This window comes from Aquarana catesbeiana, linkage group LG01 (assembly GCF_042186555.1).
Source record: "Aquarana catesbeiana isolate 2022-GZ linkage group LG01, ASM4218655v1, whole genome shotgun sequence".
Taxonomy (NCBI): Eukaryota; Metazoa; Chordata; class Amphibia; order Anura; family Ranidae; genus Aquarana; species Aquarana catesbeiana.
Window position 1 is genome coordinate 432294703 of NC_133324.1, and position 18155 is coordinate 432312857.

Genomic DNA, 18155 nt, shown 5'->3' on the forward strand with positions numbered 1-18155 from the left:
TTTTTTTTTTTTTTTTAGAGCCAGCGGTCGGCTTCTTAGTGATAACAACCGCTATCCTAAGGAGCGGGAGGGGAAGTCCCCTCCCACGGCTCGCCCAGGCTCTCCTGTCCCACCGGGAGGCCTGAGCGACAAGCCGACACATCTGCCGGCTGGCCGAAGACCCGAATGAAGCCAGAATCGGGTCTCCGATCAAGTAACCCGGAAGCAATGTCATGACATCACTTCCGGTTTACTCGGCTACCAATGGAGCCGATTTTAAGAAACACCTAGTATTCTAAAATGCAGATTTTGGTATTTTGAATACTTTACTTGAAGTGCAAAGGAGGGATTTGAGGCCTTAGAGACCCCAGATCCCTCCATAAAGAGTACCTATCAGTGACTATTACTGTCACAAGGGATGTTTACATTCCTTGAGACAGCAATAAAAATTATCAGAATTTTTTTTATAAAGAGACAGTGTTAAAAAAAAAAAAAAAAATCTAATTAGGCGCGCTGTCCCTCATACGCAAGTCGCGCCCGCAAATGTAAACGGTGTCAGAGCGAGAGCAATAGCACAGGACCTCCTCTGTAACTCTAAACTGGTAATCTGTACAAATTTTTAAAGCATCGCCTATGGGGACTTTTAAGTATCGTAGTTTGTCGTCAATTCACAAGTGTGCGCACTTTCAAAGCATGACATGTTAGGCATCTATTTACTCGGTGTAACATCATCTTTCACATTATACAAAAAAATTGGTGTTGTGCTAACTTTACTGTTTTTTTTTTTTTTTTTTTTTAGAGCCCTTTCACACACAGCGTGGCTGCTAGTTTTATAGGCACTTTACCATTGTTTTAGCGGCGCTTTTCGGCCGCTAGTAGGGCGTTTTTAACCCACGCAGGCACTTTGCAGCGGGTTAAAAGGTGCTTTGCAGGCACTTCGGCAGCGGTGCCCATTGATTTCAACTGGCACGGGCGCTGGAGGAGCGGTGTATACACCGCTCCAAAGATGCTGCTTGCAGGTCTTTTTCTAATGTCCTGCAAGCGCACCTCCCCAGTGTGAAAGCATTTGGGCTTCCACACTGGGGCTGCAGAGAAGACATTTTTCAGGCGTTATTTTTACCCCTTTAGCACCTGAAAAACGCCTTCAGTGTGAAGGGGTCTAAATGAATGTAAGTGTCTTTTTTTCCCCAAAACTTGCGTTTGAAAGACTGCTGCGCAAATACCCTGTGACAAACGATCGCCATTTTATTCTCTAGGGTCTCTGCTAAAAAAATATATACAGTACACCCCTCACATCTTTGTAAATATTTTATTATATCATTTCATGTGACAACACTGAAGAAATGACACTTTGCTACAATGTAAAGTAGTGAGTGTACAGCTTGTATAACAGTGTAAATTTGCTGTCCCCTCAAAATAACTCAACACACAGTCTAAACCGCTGTCAACAAAAGTGAGTACACCCCTAAGCGAAAATGTCCAAACTGGGCTTAATTAGCCATTTTCCCTGCCCAGTGTCATGTGACTCATTAGTGTTACAAGGTCTCAGGTGAGAATGGGGAGCAGGTGTGTTAAATTTGGTGTTATCGCTCTCACTCTCTCATACTGGTCACTGGAAGTTCAACATGGCACCTAATGGCAAAGAACTCTCTGAGGATCTCAAAAAAAAGGATTCTTGTTCTACATAAAAGATGGCCTAGGCTATAATAAGGTGGCCAAGACCTTGAAACTGAGCTGCAGCACAGTGGCCAAGACCATACAGTGGTTTAACAGGACAAGTTCCACTCAGAACAGGCCTTCCCATGGTTGACCAAAGAAGTTGAGTACACATGCTCAGCGTCATATCCAGAGGTTGTCTTTGGAAAATAGACGTATGAGTGCTGCCAGCATTAGTGCAGAGGTTGAAGGGGTGGGGGGTCAGCCTATAAGTGCTCAGACCATACGCCGCACAGTGCATAAAATTGGTCTGCGTGGCTGTTGTCCCAGAAGACAGCCTCTTCTAAAGATGATGCACAAGAAAGCCCGCAAACAGTTTGCTGAATACAAGCAGACTAATGGATTACTGGAACCACGTCCTGTGGTCTGATGAGACCAAGATAAACTTATTTGGTTCAGATGGTGTCAACCAGGTAAGGAGTACAAAGACAAGTGTGTCATGTCTACAGTCAAGCATGGTGGTGGGAGTGTCATGATCTGGGGCTGCTCGAGTGCTGCTGGCACTGGGGAGCTACAGTTCATTGTGGGAACCAAAAATGGCAACATGTACTGTGACATACTGAAGCAGAGCATTATACCCTTCCTTTGAAAACTGGACCGCTGGGCAGTATTCCAACATGATAACGACCCCAAACACACCGCCAAGACGACCACTGCCTTAGTAAAGTAGCTGAGGGTAAAGGTGATGGACTGACCAAGCATGTCTCCAGAACTAAACCCTATTGAGCATCTGGGGGGCATCCTCAAACGGAAGGTGGAGGAGCTCAAGGTCTCTACCATCCACCAGCTCCATGAATTTGTCATGGAGGAGTGGAAGGGGACTCCAGTGGCAACCTGTGAAGCTCTGGTGAACTCCATGCCCAAGAGGGTTAAGGTAGTGCTGGAAAATAATGGTGGCCACACAATATATTGACACTTTGGGCCCAATTTGGACATTTTCACTTAGGGGTGTACTCACTTTTGTTTCCAGCGGTTTAGACATGAATCGCTGTGTTTTGAATTATTTTGAGGGGCAGCAAATTTACATTGTTATACAAGCTGTACACTCACTACTTTACATTGTAGCAAAGTGTAATTTCTTCAGTGTTGTCACATAAAAAGATATAATAAAATATGTACAAAAATGTGAGGGGTGTACTGACTTTTGTGAGATACTGTATAATGTTTGGGGGTTCTAAGTAATTTTCTAGCAAAAAAAAAAAAAAAAAAAAAAAAAAAAAAACAGATTTTAACTTGTAAGCAACAAATGTCAGAAACAGGCTTAGGCATGAAAGGGTTAAGGACCCAGGCAGACTGCAGCGCCCCCCCAAAAAAAGCTCTTTTGCACATTTTTCTTGAGCTTATTTGAGCTCAAGCATTTTTTTCCACAAACCCACCCCTCAGCTAATTTTTCCCTTTTTTAGTGCGTTTTTTGCAGCAATTTTGCGCACTTGGGTGGCTTTTCTGCTCGAAAGCTCCTCTCAAAAACATGAGTTTGGTGGGGGTTGTTTTTTCTGCCTGTAAGAGCATATGCCTGTAAACTCCTGAAAAAGCCATAGCATGCATGGACACATTGGCTAACATGGAGGGGAGTTTCCAGGCAGAAAAAAATGAGAGCTCAAAAAATCTCAAAAGCCTGTAGGAGCCGCTTCTTTGAGATGCAGTGTGCATGAGCCCTAGAACTGATCAGAAAACCTCTTAGTTTAATAATATAGCACAGGGCATTTATTCAACTTTGCTTACCTTTATTTCGGCCCTCCATCCAACTATACAGGTTTATCCAGAAATTTTTGCAACTATGGTGGTTAGGTCTACTTAGTTGATTTTAATCTGAGGTTTCATAATCCTCTTATATGTGTTTCTTTAAAGCTGTTAAAGGTGCTGCTGAATGGGGCTCCAGCCTCATGTCTTATGATTCTGAACAACTTCCCTGTACATACTTATTAACCACTTCCCGCCCGCCCTATAGCGGATTGACGTCCAGGAAGTGGTTCTGTTATCCTGACTGGGCGTCATATGACGTCCAGCAGGATAACATGCCGCCGCGCGCCCCCCCGGGGGCGCGCATCGCGGCGATCGGTGGAGCGGTGTGTCAGCCTGACACACCGCTCCACCGATCTTGGTAAAGAGCCTCTGGCGGAGGCTCTTTACCACGTGATCAGCCGTGTCCAATCACGGCTGATCACGCTGTCAATGGGAAGAGCCGTTGATCGGCTCTTCCTCACTCGCGTCTGACAGACGCGAGTACAGGAGAGCCGATCGGCGGCTCTCCTGGCAGGGGGGTCTGCGCTGATTGTTTATCAGCGCAGCCCCCCCTCAGATCACCACACTGGACCACCAGGGATTGCCATCGGTGCCACCTGTCATTGCCCATCGGTGCCACCTGTCAGTGTCCATCTGTGCCCACCTATCAGTGCCCATCAGTGCCACACATCAGTACTACCCATAAGTACCCATCAGTGCCACCCATATGTATCAATCAATGCCACCTACGAGTGCCCATCAGTGCCACCTACGAGTGCCCATCAGTGCCGCCTATGAGTGCCCATCAGTGCCGCCTATGAGTGCCCATCAGTGCCGCATACCAGTGCCACCTATCAGTGCCCATCAGTGCCGCCTATCAGTGCCCATCATCAGTGTCCGTCAGTGCCACCTCATCAGTGCCACCTCATCGGTGCCCATCAGTGCTGCCGTATCAGTGCCCGTCAGTGCAGCCATATCTGTACCCATCATTGAAGGAGAAAACGTACTTATTTACAAAAAATGTTAACAGAAACAAAGAAAAACTTGTTTTTTTTTCGAAATTTTCGGTCTTTTTTTATTTGTTGCGCAAAAAATAAAAACCGCAGAGGTGATCAAATACCACCAAAAGAAAGCTCTATTTGTGGGAACAAAATGATAAAAAATTTGTTTGGGTACAGTGATGGATGACCGCGCAATTGTCATTCAAATTGCGACAGCACTGAAAGCTGAAAATTGGCCTGGGCGGGAAGGTGTCTAAGTGCCTGGTATTGAAGTGGTTAAACAAGTCAGGGCAGCTCAACAAAGAAAAAAAAATAGGGGGAACTAATGCAATAAGTGTGGTATTGGAACACCCTGACACATTGCACACTTTGAGAAAGGGCATTATGACCAAGGGCTCATTCACTCTAGCAGTTGAGGAGCTGTAAAACCAAATGGTTGAGCTACGTTTTTATCCCCACCCCCCAATTGCTCCCTTTTAGTTGCAGAGGCAGCGGTCGGGGGCGTACATGTGCCATGGCAGGAATAATATCCACTGTCACATTTTAGCGCAAACCATGGGGTTGATCTGCATGTGCCCTACAACCACGGGGATTGAGAGGTTAAAGCAGGTGGTGAGGAGACCATACAACGCCTCCTTACCGCCTGTCAAATGCAATCTAAACGCAGTTTGCTCTTCAGAGACTTTCAGAGCTTCGTATGTCAATGTGTTTTAACACCACTGTTATTGTCAGTTCAATAAATCTCTCAGTATTCTTCAAATGGCCATGCGGACCCCTTATTTAGGGATTGTGTACAGGTTGAGTCTTGCGGTGCTGTGGTGTCAGCATTTTTTCAAGTGTGGATGCAAGCTGGATTCCCTGGTGGCAGCGTGAATTTTGATGTTTAGGTTCTCTTTATGTGCAAGACAAAGAGCCAGAATGATGGAGAATGGAAATACCTGGCCAGTGTGTTTAAAGTGTTCACAGTCCCAAGGCCATTTTAAAGTGGGGTGGCATGGTGCACCACAGGGATACTTACCGTAGTTAAAAGCCAAAAGCTTTGATAGGGTAGTCTGTGTTCCCAGTACGCATTTCAGATCTTCATTTCCAAATAGATATTGTCAGGTTTCAGAACAATTTAACTGTTCATCTTAACATAATTCTATGACTTTATATATATATAAAAAAAACAGCAGGCTAAATTATCAGTTTTGAAAAGCACAGGTTTGGTTTGAATGAATGCACTGAATCTTTTTGATGAACACAGCCACCATGTTGTCAAGTTCTGCTCTTATGGTAATATGAACGTCTTGTGGTTGTGCAAATGGGTACTGTTGTGCCCTCTGGTGGTTATAACTCCATAAATAAACGAATCAGCTTTCAAAAAGCATTTGCTTCTAATTCAATACTTACAGCCTCCAGAGTCGCCTCCTTTTCAGTCAATGAATCAAGTTCTTCCTGTTGAATCTCTAGCTCCTACAGAGAACAAACAAATCATATTTTCCTTAAGTATATCAGCTACAAAACATTCTAACACTATAAAATGTTAATAAACTACCTTAATATGAGCAATATGATCAAACAGGCATTGATTTCTATAGCATTTTCTAGATAGCGGACTGTAAATCTGTGGTTACTTTTAAGCTACAGTACATATTGCTGAATCTGTTTCTTCAATCTGCAAATAGACGCTTACAGTCAGGGCTGTCTTAATGAGTGGGCACACCCGGGCACTGCCCAGGGGCCCCAGCTGCATGGGGGGGACCTGCACTTTCCACAAAGAAGCTAGTCCTTGAGCCCACGCTGCCCCAAAATTGGGGGGCCCATGATGGCACTGAGAGTGAAGGATACACAGGGGAGGCAGGCTGGCAGCGGTGCGCTGTGCCTTACAGAACGATACCTATTATTTTACAGACAGCAGGGAGGGGCAGGGAGGAGCGTCAGTAATGCTCTGACCCCTCCCCATGCAGCTTGAATGCTCGGGACTCGAAGGCAGTGGGGTAGGAGCTGGAGTGGGAGCTGCTGAGTCGGCAACACTGAGAGCCCACCTGCGGAAGTAGCATTGTGGATGGTGTCATGGTGAGCCCAGCTGTCCACCACCGTTTGCACCGAAGGGTTTGGAATGCCCGGAGAGATGCTCCCTCCTCCGTCCCTCCTTCTGCCTGCTTGATTGGTATAGGCGAGTCCAGTGCTGGAGGTGGGCACAAAGCCAAAAGTTTACATGCACTTTATCTCCACTGGAAAAGGGGGTACTACATGGATGGAATAATGGTGCTGGGGGATATCAAGGGTGTATGGGGGAAAACAATGCTGAGGGGGGATCTGGAGGTAGCAATGCTTGGGGTAGCTTGGGTGGCTATAGTGCTAGAGATATCAGGGATGTAGAGAGGCCACAGTGTAGGGGGTAGCAGGGATGTAGTGGGGTCACAATACAAGAGGTATCTTATGGTATATGGTAACAGTGCTGGGGGGAATATCTAGGGTGTATATGGGTCAGAGTGCTGGGGGGATATCTAGGGAGTAGAGGGATCAGAGTGCTGGGGGGATATCTGGGGTGTAGAGGGGTCAGAGTGCTGGGGGGATATCTGGGGTGTAGAGGGGTCAGTGTGCTGGGGGGATATCTGGGATGTGAGGGGTCAGAGTGCTGGGGGGATATCTGGGATGTGAGGGGTCAGAGTGCTGGGGGGATATCTGTGGTGTAGAGGGGTCAGAGTGCTGGGGGGATATCTGGGGTGTAGAGGGGTCAGAGTGCTGGGGGGATATCTGTGGTGTAGAGGGGTCAGAGTGCTGGGGGGATATCTGGAGGTGTAGAGGGATCAGAGTTCTGGTTGGATATCTGGGGTGTAGAGGGGCCATAGTGCTGGGGAGGCAACAATCTAGCAGATATATTATATGCACAGGACAGATTTGTTTCTTTATGTATGTAGTATTTTCCCACTGTTTCTTTACTGTACAGAATGATTGTTCATGTAGTTAATGCGGAGATCCACCCAAAAGGGGAAGCTCCACTTGTCTGCCTCCTACCTACTTGATGTCTGTTTACCTGCGCTGTCTCCATTGTAGGGGCCCCAGAGCATTACTTTGCCCAGGGGCTCATGATGCTATTAAGACAGCCCTGCTTACAGTAAGCTTTTGATACAAAAATAATATTCAAGATATATTTCTAAACACCACAAACCTATTGCTGTGCCTAATGTATAAGTATAATAATATATTTATTCTGAGCAATAGTACTAAAATCTCTTATCAAATACAAATGTTATAGTATTTTCTTTACCAAATAAGCAGAAGAGTATATCCAACAACAATTGTTTAAAGCCCACCTACAAGCTAGAATTTTTTTATAATTGTCTTCAACCAGGTTTTAAAATAATTGAGCACATCTGAAGAACTGTATACACATTCATGTATTTGCCAATGATATATTGAATGAAATGATAACTACTGTGAATGGAAAGGTTAGAATGACTTCATTAGATGTAAATAAATGGTTAAACTTGCTATGCTCATAATAATCATACATTACATTGCCGTAAATAATTTTGTTGGCGAACTTGCTGAACCAACTGGATTGGTCACTGGTCCTGAGTGGGTATTCGTGTGGGCAAAAAGTAAGGAATGCCTTCCGGTGGATAGTGGCAATGGTCCCTCTCGGCGATTGGGCTGCTGCCTTTTCTGTGCGACCTTGAGGTCATTTCAGCATGCAGACTTAAATAAGAAAGGAGATCCCGGTGTCCAGAGAATTGCAACTTCTAAAATATGGTTCGTAGACATTTATTAAAATATAGCAACATGTTCAGAAACCAAGATGGCAGGATTTCAGCTTTAATTGTATAGGCACCATAAAGCCGGCATTCTGCCATCCTGGTTTCTGAAACCTTGATCCAACATGACCACTCATGGAAAAGTGTTCCCACCAAATAGTACGCAGCAACAGCCCTGAAAAAGGAGTCGTCTATCCCCCCCGAAATGCGCTGGCTTGATGTACATGTTGCTATATTTTATTAAACATCTATGAACCATATTTTAGCGGATGCATTTCTCTGGACACTGGGTGCTCCTTTCTTTTTACTTTGATAAGTAAATCATTTTGTAGATTGCACGAAGGAATTCCTACATGTGTGACCAGCTCGGGATCAATTCTAACAATAATATATCTTGCTGAATAAATAGTTTTTATTGTAGGGGTTGCACCTTTAGAAGCTGCTCATTCTTTGCTTTCATGGAAAAATAAGCAGTCTGTTTCTCCTCTGGCATATTTTTAATAATGTTTTCAGCTGCTCGCTTCTCATGTTCAATGTCTTTCTCCACACCTCGAACAAGGTCTTCTTTCCTGCAGCACAAGAACATATGAAGTTTATGTACCGCTAAGGTGAACAACAATTATGTTAACCGAAATCTATGGTCACAGCACACACTCTTTATATCAGCATTGTGATAACATTACAAACAATAGTTATATTTGACAATCCAACATAAGCTTACTTGAAAAATCTCATTTTAGGTTTTGAGTTCTTCCTGTCTGCTGGCTATCTCTTTCCTGCATGATTTGCAGCTTCTCCTCTGCTAACTTTTCTAAGGACTAAATATCCCATGGTAACTTCCTTTAGTGACTCCGCCTCCTGAAACTCCTCCTCTCAGCACCTCTGTAGTTCAGAAGGCAGACTCTTTGAAATGTGTGACACAGCAGTGCCTACTCCCAAGGGATAGTGAATATGTGTCACAGAATTCACAGAAGTAAATGTGTGGGGATTTTTCACAAAGTAAGTTTACAAACTTCAAGATCATTCGTGATTGATAGGAGTAGAATAAAAATAATAGGGTTTATAAAAAAAAAAATAATCATTTTATATTTTCGCTTTAACTTTGATGATTTTCTGATATAGTCAGACACCTTAAAATAGCAAACAAATTGTCTGCTAGCATTCATTTAAATGACCACTAATGTTTACTAAAAAATACATGCATGTTACCGGTTTATGAAAAGCAAGGTATTGTTTGGCTGGCCATAAATGTCCTGATCTGATGCCCAATTTAAAGCTTGGATGAGTATTATGCAATTAAAAGGGTCCACTTTCTTGGTACAAACTATTGCTTTTGATGTCAGTAGATTGTTAGAAAAATTCTGAGCAACCCATATGATCCTTATCTTAGAAGTCATAAGACACGCATTTACAGCTTCAATCTGCTGGGCAGGTATAGCAGCATCTAGGTTGAGTTGCCAGCCAAACATGGAGGAGGGGTGCTATGGTTATTAAGTGCCGCAGGGCTGGGCCAATTTATGGTCATGGGGGTAATTTTTGCTGCTTGTGCTTCTTTTAAAGAGATTAATGACAGGTTTTTGTTCAATTGTCAGAGAAATAAGAAGTAAAGGGAAAATGCCCCAAATGGGACACACATAGCAATAAATATATGGAAGAGATTCTAGTCCTTTTCAGCTCTATATAAAAAGGCCCATTGGGCTTTAAAGGAGAAGTACATCCAAAGCTTGTCTGGCTGTACTCCGCCTACGGATCACAGGAGTGCAGTTCGTTCTGTACTCCTGTGACCAGTTTTCAGCAGAGAGCGGGCTAAAGTCCGCTCTCTGCTGACGTCACAGAGCCGGTCTAGGCTCGGGCAAGATCATACCAATGGAGTTGCCCACATGCCTGTACCAGCACCCAGTTCAGCCTCTCAGTGAGCTAATGAGAGCCTAAGCCGGCCGCTATGATTTTATATTGTATTAATGATTACAGAGCTGCAGTATATTGTGTCCCTTATATCTACCTAGTGTTCAGCTTTAAAGTGTATGTAAATCAAAAATGTATATTAGTATGTTTGGCAGCATGCCTGACTAAATGCAGTTAAAAAAAGTTTTTTTTAATCTGTTGTAAAATGTACCTTTTGAATAAAACAAACTATGTAGTCAGGGGGCCCCAGTAGGTTTAAAAAAAACTGTGCAGCTTAGGAAGACTGTTTAGTTTTAATGCCATACCTGTAGGCCATGAACATCACCTTGCTGGAAAACTCCCTGCTCACCTTCCTTCTGTAGCAGCTGTTGCTCAGTACTGCTGCTATAAGTGGAGGGAGAATGCATTGCACATGCATGGGTTTTAAAGGACGAAGAACTCTGATTTTGAAGGCTCAGTGCATGGTGCTTCCTAGCTTCTAGGAAGGATAAGGCTAATTGCTTACAATAGGAGTTTTTAGGCCAGTCGTAGTCTACAGGTATAACATTTAAGCCAAACCCATTCTTTCCAAGCTGTAGAATGGTTTTTAACCTACTGGTACCCATTTACTGCACAATCAATGTTATTTACTAGGTGAACTTAGCCTTGAAACTGTATAAAAGTGTGATTTTTTTGGTATGCCACCTATCTTCCTTTTTTCTTACTTCTTACTTTTAACTCTTACTTTTCTTACTTCACAGCCTAAATATTATATATTTACTTTAGAACAATCTTTTTCAACTCATTTCCAGCTGCCCTGTGACCATATTAGAATAGCAGTGCGCAAAATTTGAGAATTTGGGATATGTATAGCCCATACAACACAGATGGGTATCTGGTGACTCCGCAGCATACTGGTATTCAACCATGGATTGTGCTCTAATGATTTATATACAGTACCAAGAGTATGTGAACCGCTTAGTAGAAGTTGGGTGATGCAGGAGGACAACGATCCTAAGCATTCAAATAAATCTACCACACACTGGCTTCAGAAAAAAAATATGCACCTTTTGGAGTGGTCCAGTCAGAGCCCAGATCTTAACCCCAAAGGGATGATGCGGAGTGACCTCAAGAGAGCTGTTCACGCTAGACATCCTACAAATGTGTCTGAGCTGAAGCAGTTTTGTAAAGGGGAATGGTCAAAAATTCCTCCTGAATGTTGTGCAAGTCTGATCCAGAGCTACAGAAAATACTTGCTTGAAGTCATTGCTGCCAAAGGAGGTTCAACCAGTTAATAACTCCAAGGATTCACTTACTTTTTTCCCAAAAATGTAAATGTGTGTTTTTTTGGGGGATTTGATGTGATAGACCAACACAAAGTGGCACATAATTGTGAAGCAGAAGTAACATGATAAATGGTTATCAACCTTTTTTACAAATAAATATCTGAAAAGTGTGCCGTGCATTTGTATTCAGCCCCCTTCACTCTGATACCCCTAACTAAAATCTAATGTAACCAATTGCCTTCAGAAGTCACCTAATTAGTAAATAGAGTCCACCTGTGTGTAATTTAATCTCAGTATAAATACAGCTGTCCTGTGAAGCCCTTGCAGGTTTGTTAGAGAACCTTAGTGAACAAACAGCATCATGAAGGCCAAGGAACACACCAGACAGGTCAGAGATGAAGTCTTGGAGAAGTTTAAAGCAGGGTTAGGTTAGAAAAAAATATCCCAAGCTTTGAACATCTCACGGAGCACTGTTCAATCCATCATCCAAAAACAGAAAGAGTATGGCACAACTGCAAATCTACCAAAACATGGCCGTCCACCTAAACTGACAGGCCGGGCAAGGAGAGCATTAATCAAAGAAGCAGCCAAGAGGCCCATGGTAACTCTGGAGATCCACAGCTCAGGTGGGAGAATCTCTCCACAGGACAACTATTAGTTGTGCACTCCACAAATCTGGCCTTTATAGAAGAGTGGCAAGAAGAAAGACATTGTCGAAAGAAAGCCATAAGAAGTCCCGTTTGCAGTTTGTGAGAAGCCATGTGGGGGACACAGCAAACATGTTGAAGAAGGCGCTCTGGTCAGATGAGACCAAAATTTAACTTTTTGGCCTAAAAGCCATGTGTATGTGTGGCAGAAAACTAACACAGCACATCACCCTGAACACACCATACCCACCATGAAACATGGTGGTGGCAGCATCATGTTGTGGGGATGCTTTTCTTCAGCATGGAGAGGGAAGCTGGTCAGAGTTGATGGGAAGATGGATAGAGCAAAATACAGGGCAATCTTAGAAAAAAGACTATTAGAGTCTGCAAAAGACTTGAGACGGGGCAGAGGTTCACCTTCCAGCAGGACAACGACCCTAAACATACAGCCAGAGCTACAATGGAATGGTTTAGATCAAAGCATATTCATGTGGTAGAAAGGCCCAGTCAAAGTCCAGACCTAAATCCAATTGAGAATCTGTGGAAAGACTTGAAAATTGCTGTTCACAGACGCTCTCCATTCAATATGACAGAGCTTGAGCTATTTTGCAAAGAAGAATGGGCAGAAATGTCACGCTCTAGATGTGCAAAGCTGGTAGAGACATCCCCATAAAGACTTGCAGCTGTAATTGCAGTGAAAGGTGATTCTACAAAGTGTTGACTCAGGGGGGCTGAATACAAATGTACGCCACACTTTTCATATATTTGTAAAAAAATGTGAAAACCATTTATCATTTTCCTTCCACTTCACAATTATGTGCCACTTTGTGTTGGTCGATCACATAAATTCCCCCCCAAAAAATTTACATTTTTGGTTGTAACATATGTTACATGTGGAAAATTTCAAGGGGTATGAATACTTTTTCAAAGCACTGTAACAAGATTTATATAACATGCGGATTCGACCAAAGAAGCATATATTTTTTTTAGCTTGCTTTAAATCTTAACTATATGTTTCTGTAATATTATGATGAAATATGATAATTAAAGAGTTGTTTTCTATATATTTTGATATTATAAATTACACTTTTATAACTCTTAAGAAAGATCTAATTTTGAGGGGAAATGTTCTGTTTAATCCAATTATGAGAGTTTTCCGTTCCCAGATTTGGTTTAGTATTTTATAAATAATTATTTTTGTTCTGTGGATTTGTGTTTATATCACACTGTGATGATGCATGTAGTGTTTGGGAAAATGTAAAGCCCTGGCATCCACACGATGTTTATTATTGGTAATTAAATTTAGTTGTGCACTGTTGGCATGCTTGAGTGGGAGTCTGTGGTTGCAAAGATACACCTGATATAACTGTTGACAGCGAACAAAATAAGGAGAGTAACTTTAAATACTTGTTTTTTTTAAGTTGCAAAAAAATTATGTAATAAATCGAAAATAAGATGGAGGAATAAAATATACTCAGAGACATACTATATATAAAAAGTGATATTTGCCTTTAGGGTCTACGTTTGCAAGTTTCCCGAATATTACATTTAAGGATAAATGGTAGACTGACTTTAATATTTGTAGCAAGAATATGATGATCTTGCTTTGCCAATATTAAAACAGCAAATTCGCTAGCCTGAAAACTGAGATCAATATGCTGGATATGAAATTGCCGTAGATGTTTTTGAACAATCTAAGAAAGATATAACTAAATATATAGAAAAATTCAACAGGGAGTTGGTAGATAAAAAAGATCATAGTTTTGAACAGGATAAAGCAGCTTTCCAAAATGGCTATGCAGATATATGGGAAAGAAAGAGGTTCCTTGAGAAGGGAGAACAGATCCTCATATGTAGAAGTTACCTTTAGGGAGGATTTTTCCTCCAATAGTACTAAAACAATTATATTGTCTACTGGAGGACCGAACACAGGGTGAAACAGGATGAAGAGAGTTTTTTCACCAGATTGAAAACCAATAGGGGTGGATAGAATAAGAAACCTCTAAAGAGTCAGGAGTATAGCCTTGCTGGTAGCCAAGTAGTTAAAGAAAAGAGATGTTTTAAGCAAAAAAGTATTCTGGCAATTTAAATGTTCCAATGTCAAGTAACCAGGGGGCATCTAGTACGGCTCAAGCTGTTGACTGATTTTTTTCTAGAGGTGGGTCAAAATCAGAATATAGTAAAATCTGTAGGGGCCAACAAGGGACGACAGAAAGAAAAAGAACCAAGTTAACAGTGAATCATTCCCCCAAAACAATAATACATTTAGAACAGGGGTGTCTGAACCTTTTAAAGTGGAGCTCCACCCAAAAGGGAAAGCTCCACTTATCTGCCTCCCCCCCCCCCCTCTCAGCTGCCACATTTGGCAGCTTTCGAGGGGAAGGGGGGGGGGGGACGGGTACATGGTTTTGACAGGTACCCGTCCCCACTTCCGAGAGACCTCACCATGGCGAGATCTCTTGGAAGATCGCCCACCCCCTCCTCCTTCCCCCGCAGCTAGGCCATTCAGAGAGCGCTTTGTGCATGCGCAGTAGGGAACCGGCTGTGATGCTGCACGTCTTCACTGCCAGTTTGCCTTACAGGCAAACCGGTACTGAGAGCCGATGGAAGCATCGGCTGAGGTGCCGACATCACTGGATTCCAGGACAGGTAAGTGTCCTACAGTATTTGTAGCTGCTGACTTTTAATTTTTCCTAGGGAAACTGGACCTCCTCTTTAAGCACAGGACCAGTTTACTGTCCTTTAGGCCTGGGGGGGGGCAGACTGTGGCTAGAAAGAGTAAAAAATGCCCCCAGCATCAGTGCCCCATCATTGGTTCAAATGGGAGGAATAGTGCCCCTTTGTTGATGTCAATGAGAAGAATAGTGCCCCATTGATGGTGTCAGTAGGGGAAATGGTGCTCCATAATTTTCGTCAGTTGGTGGGACAATGCCCCATGGGCCAGATAAAGGCAAGCAGAGAGACACATCCGTCACCTGGCCAGTTTGGAGACCATTGATTTAGAACAGTATTAATCAAGAGTTCTAAAAAGTAAGCAATATAAAACATCAAGTAGATTTTGCGCAAAATTTTCAAGACACACATCTACATGTTCTTAATTTAGCTCCATTGGCATTTTTTGAAAGTGAACTTCAGGTTATAGCTAAGGGGGCTGAGTTTTTTGCCCAGAAGCTAATAGATAAATTTGGTGAAAAAAAAAAAAAAAAGCACATTCATTTATTTGCTAGGAAATTTCTACTAAAGGTGATTCATGACAAGAAGAGTAAACCTTTACAATGAAAACTTTACAAGAAAAGATTTCGGACTGGAAGGATTTATCTAGCAAGGAATTTAGAGCATTGAATTACGAATTATGGGAGGAAGGCCAAACGTCCGATAAGGATGAAAAGTTTGGTCTCATTGGAAAAAAAAAACATTTCAATAGAGACAACAGGTTTAAGAGGCGATCAAAAATCCTGAGGTTCCCCCAAATACCTTATTAGTAGGATTGGATGTTGGGGCATTATACAGGTCATACATAATTAGAAGATTTTTAGAGGTGTTGGTTATTGCTGAATATGGCCAAAATTAAGTTTTATTGGCAATCTTAATTTCCTATTGAAGTGTTTCCGTTTGATAGGTATCACTACCTTCATGTACATGGGACTGCGATTTACATATCTTTTGCTTTTTCAAATGCTAACCTGTATCTGGGGGGGGGGTAGGAACAACACATATGGTCTAGAGATGACTTCTCTATGTACCTGTGCCATATGTTGTTATTATTATTTCAGGTACCTATATAGCGCTGTCAATTTAGGCAGCGCTTTTACATGACAACACGTACATTCACATCGATCCCTACCCTCAAGGAGCTTACAATCTAAGGTCCCTAACTCACATTCATATACTAGGACTAATTTAGACAGGATAAAATTAACCTACCAGCATGTCTTTGGAGTTTGGGAGGAAACCAGAGTACCCGGAGGAAACCCACGCAGGCACAGGGAGAACATGCAAAGTCTAGGCAGGTAGTGTCGTGGTTGGGATTCGAACCAGAGACCCTTTTACTGCTAGGCGAAAGGGCTAACCACTATGCCGCAGTATAATATGTTGTCATGTCACAGGTATATTGATGAGATTTTCATCCTTTAGTCTGGTACTGATGCGTTAAAGAAATTTGTTAGCAGCATTGAATATTGAATATAAATGACAATTTAAAATTATCCTTGAGATGAATGATGTGCTTCCATTGTTACAGTTAAACATATTTAAGGATAATTAAAGGAAATTGTATACCTAATTTTTTCAGGAAAAAAAAAAAAAGAATAGCAGGGAATACCATTCTTGAGGCAAGTAGTGATAATCCTATATCACTTTTTAAAAGTATCCCATATGATTAATATTTGAGGATATGCAGATATTGTAGCCAGGATGAAGATTTTCGAGATTTTTGAGGTACTTTGTAATAAAAACATCTTTGCCATTCTGAAGCTTCCCTCCAACCACTTTGCATATTATTTTATATATTCTGTGATTCTGTACTTGCGAAATATGCTGCAGAAATCTCCACCCACTGAGTCTGGCTGCAACCATTTTAACTGTGGGCAGCTGAAGCTGCTGGATGTTCACTTCCTGGATTTACACAGACACATAGAGGCACACCTCCAGCTCTGCAGCTCTCATTGGCCCTCTTATGACTGCCCCACCTCCCTTGCTTCCTGGCAAACTCTCACAAGAGTGAGAGAGAGAGAGAGAGAGAGAGAGAGAGAGAGAGAGAGAGAGAGAGAGCTGTGCATGATGTCATAAGCCTAGACTAATGACCAGACAAGAAACTGGAAGTGGGCTGTATAAGGTATTTACTGGCAGAAAATATCACTTGTAAATACGCAAGCCAAAGTGTACTTTTTGTAAATCCTTATAGAGAGATAATGCAGATGGATTTACCAGTTTTTTTTTTTTTTTAGGAGATGGTGATATGGTTTGAATGTGTCACTATGTGTCTTTTTTTGTCTGACCCCAGGATCCGCACTCTTTATTATCTGGCCAGGGATTGCATGATTGCGGTTACCATGGGCAACTTATATGGTTAGGTTTGGCCTTCCAAACATTACATGGTGTTTCACATGGATGCTATTAGTAAATGGAGGAAGTTGGTATATGGCAGAATATTAATCTAATTTAGATTGTATTCTTTTGAATATGTTTAGGATTTTTCGGTGAGGGATCAAAATAATATTCAGGGCGCATTTATATGCATACATTTATCTCAATTTAGTTCGTCCATGTGATTTCACCAGGTTTTGCTTTGGTAAGCCGTGTATTTTGTATGATATATGATTTTGGATAATTTAGTTTATAATAATGTGATTTTGAAGCTTGGTTAAATAGTATTCAGCATATGCATTATAACTGTAAGCTGAGCGCAGCTTATCCTGATCTGTCATGGGTTTCCTCTCTCTCTATGCAGGTGACCTTCTGCTGTACATTACTATTTACATGACTTGGTATTTTTTTTCATGGAGTATGGTTTCAATCTTTGGTATTCTCATGCAGATATTTACCAAGGTGATTGCAGCTGATTAAATGGAGGAGGTCACTCTACCCAGCGAGGAGGACCATAATGTACTGGATTAATGTTGGATGTACTGCTCAGTTATTTAGGCCATGCCTCCTCCTAGGAAGTCCCTTTGGGCTTTACAGGTCTAGGGCCCATGCTGCAAATGGCTGACATAAGTTTCTATGTAGTACACCAGTACTATCTAAAAATGTGATGACGGTCATGGTTACACGTCCGGCCAGCACTGGATGGAAGAGTCTTCATATCATTATCCACTCTGCACCAACGGGTTTGGTATACCATGCAGGCTTTTATGCATCACGTTTATGTGGCCAACAGCGCACAGACGTCTACAGAGATATTTAGAGAACATTATTTTCAGTTGCCCTGTGACTGTATTAGATTGGCAGTGTGCAAATTTGAGCATTTGGGATCTGTATAGCCCAAAAAACACAGATGAATATAAGGTGTCTCCGCTGCATATTGGTATTAGACCATGTATTGTGCGTATTCAAGGACAGATCCCTGTACGTGTGTATATATATATATATACACATATACATATATATATATCTATCTATATCTATAGATATAGATATAGATATATCTATATCTATAGATATATATATAGTATGTAC

At 42.1% G+C, this 18155-nt stretch overlaps 1 protein-coding gene across 1 annotated transcript in view; it reads right to left on the reverse strand.

The window, feature by feature from the left end:
* IFT74 (intraflagellar transport 74) overlaps positions 1-18155 on the reverse strand; it is a 188517-nt gene that overhangs the window by 72881 nt on the left and 97481 nt on the right. Inside the window, exons 9-10 of the mRNA XM_073635941.1 lie at positions 8592-8730; positions 5811-5873 (exon numbers count right to left, since the gene is read on the reverse strand). Coding sequence (XP_073492042.1) covers positions 5811-5873; positions 8592-8730 — 202 coding nt within the window. The remainder of the gene's footprint in view (positions 1-5810; positions 5874-8591; positions 8731-18155) is intronic.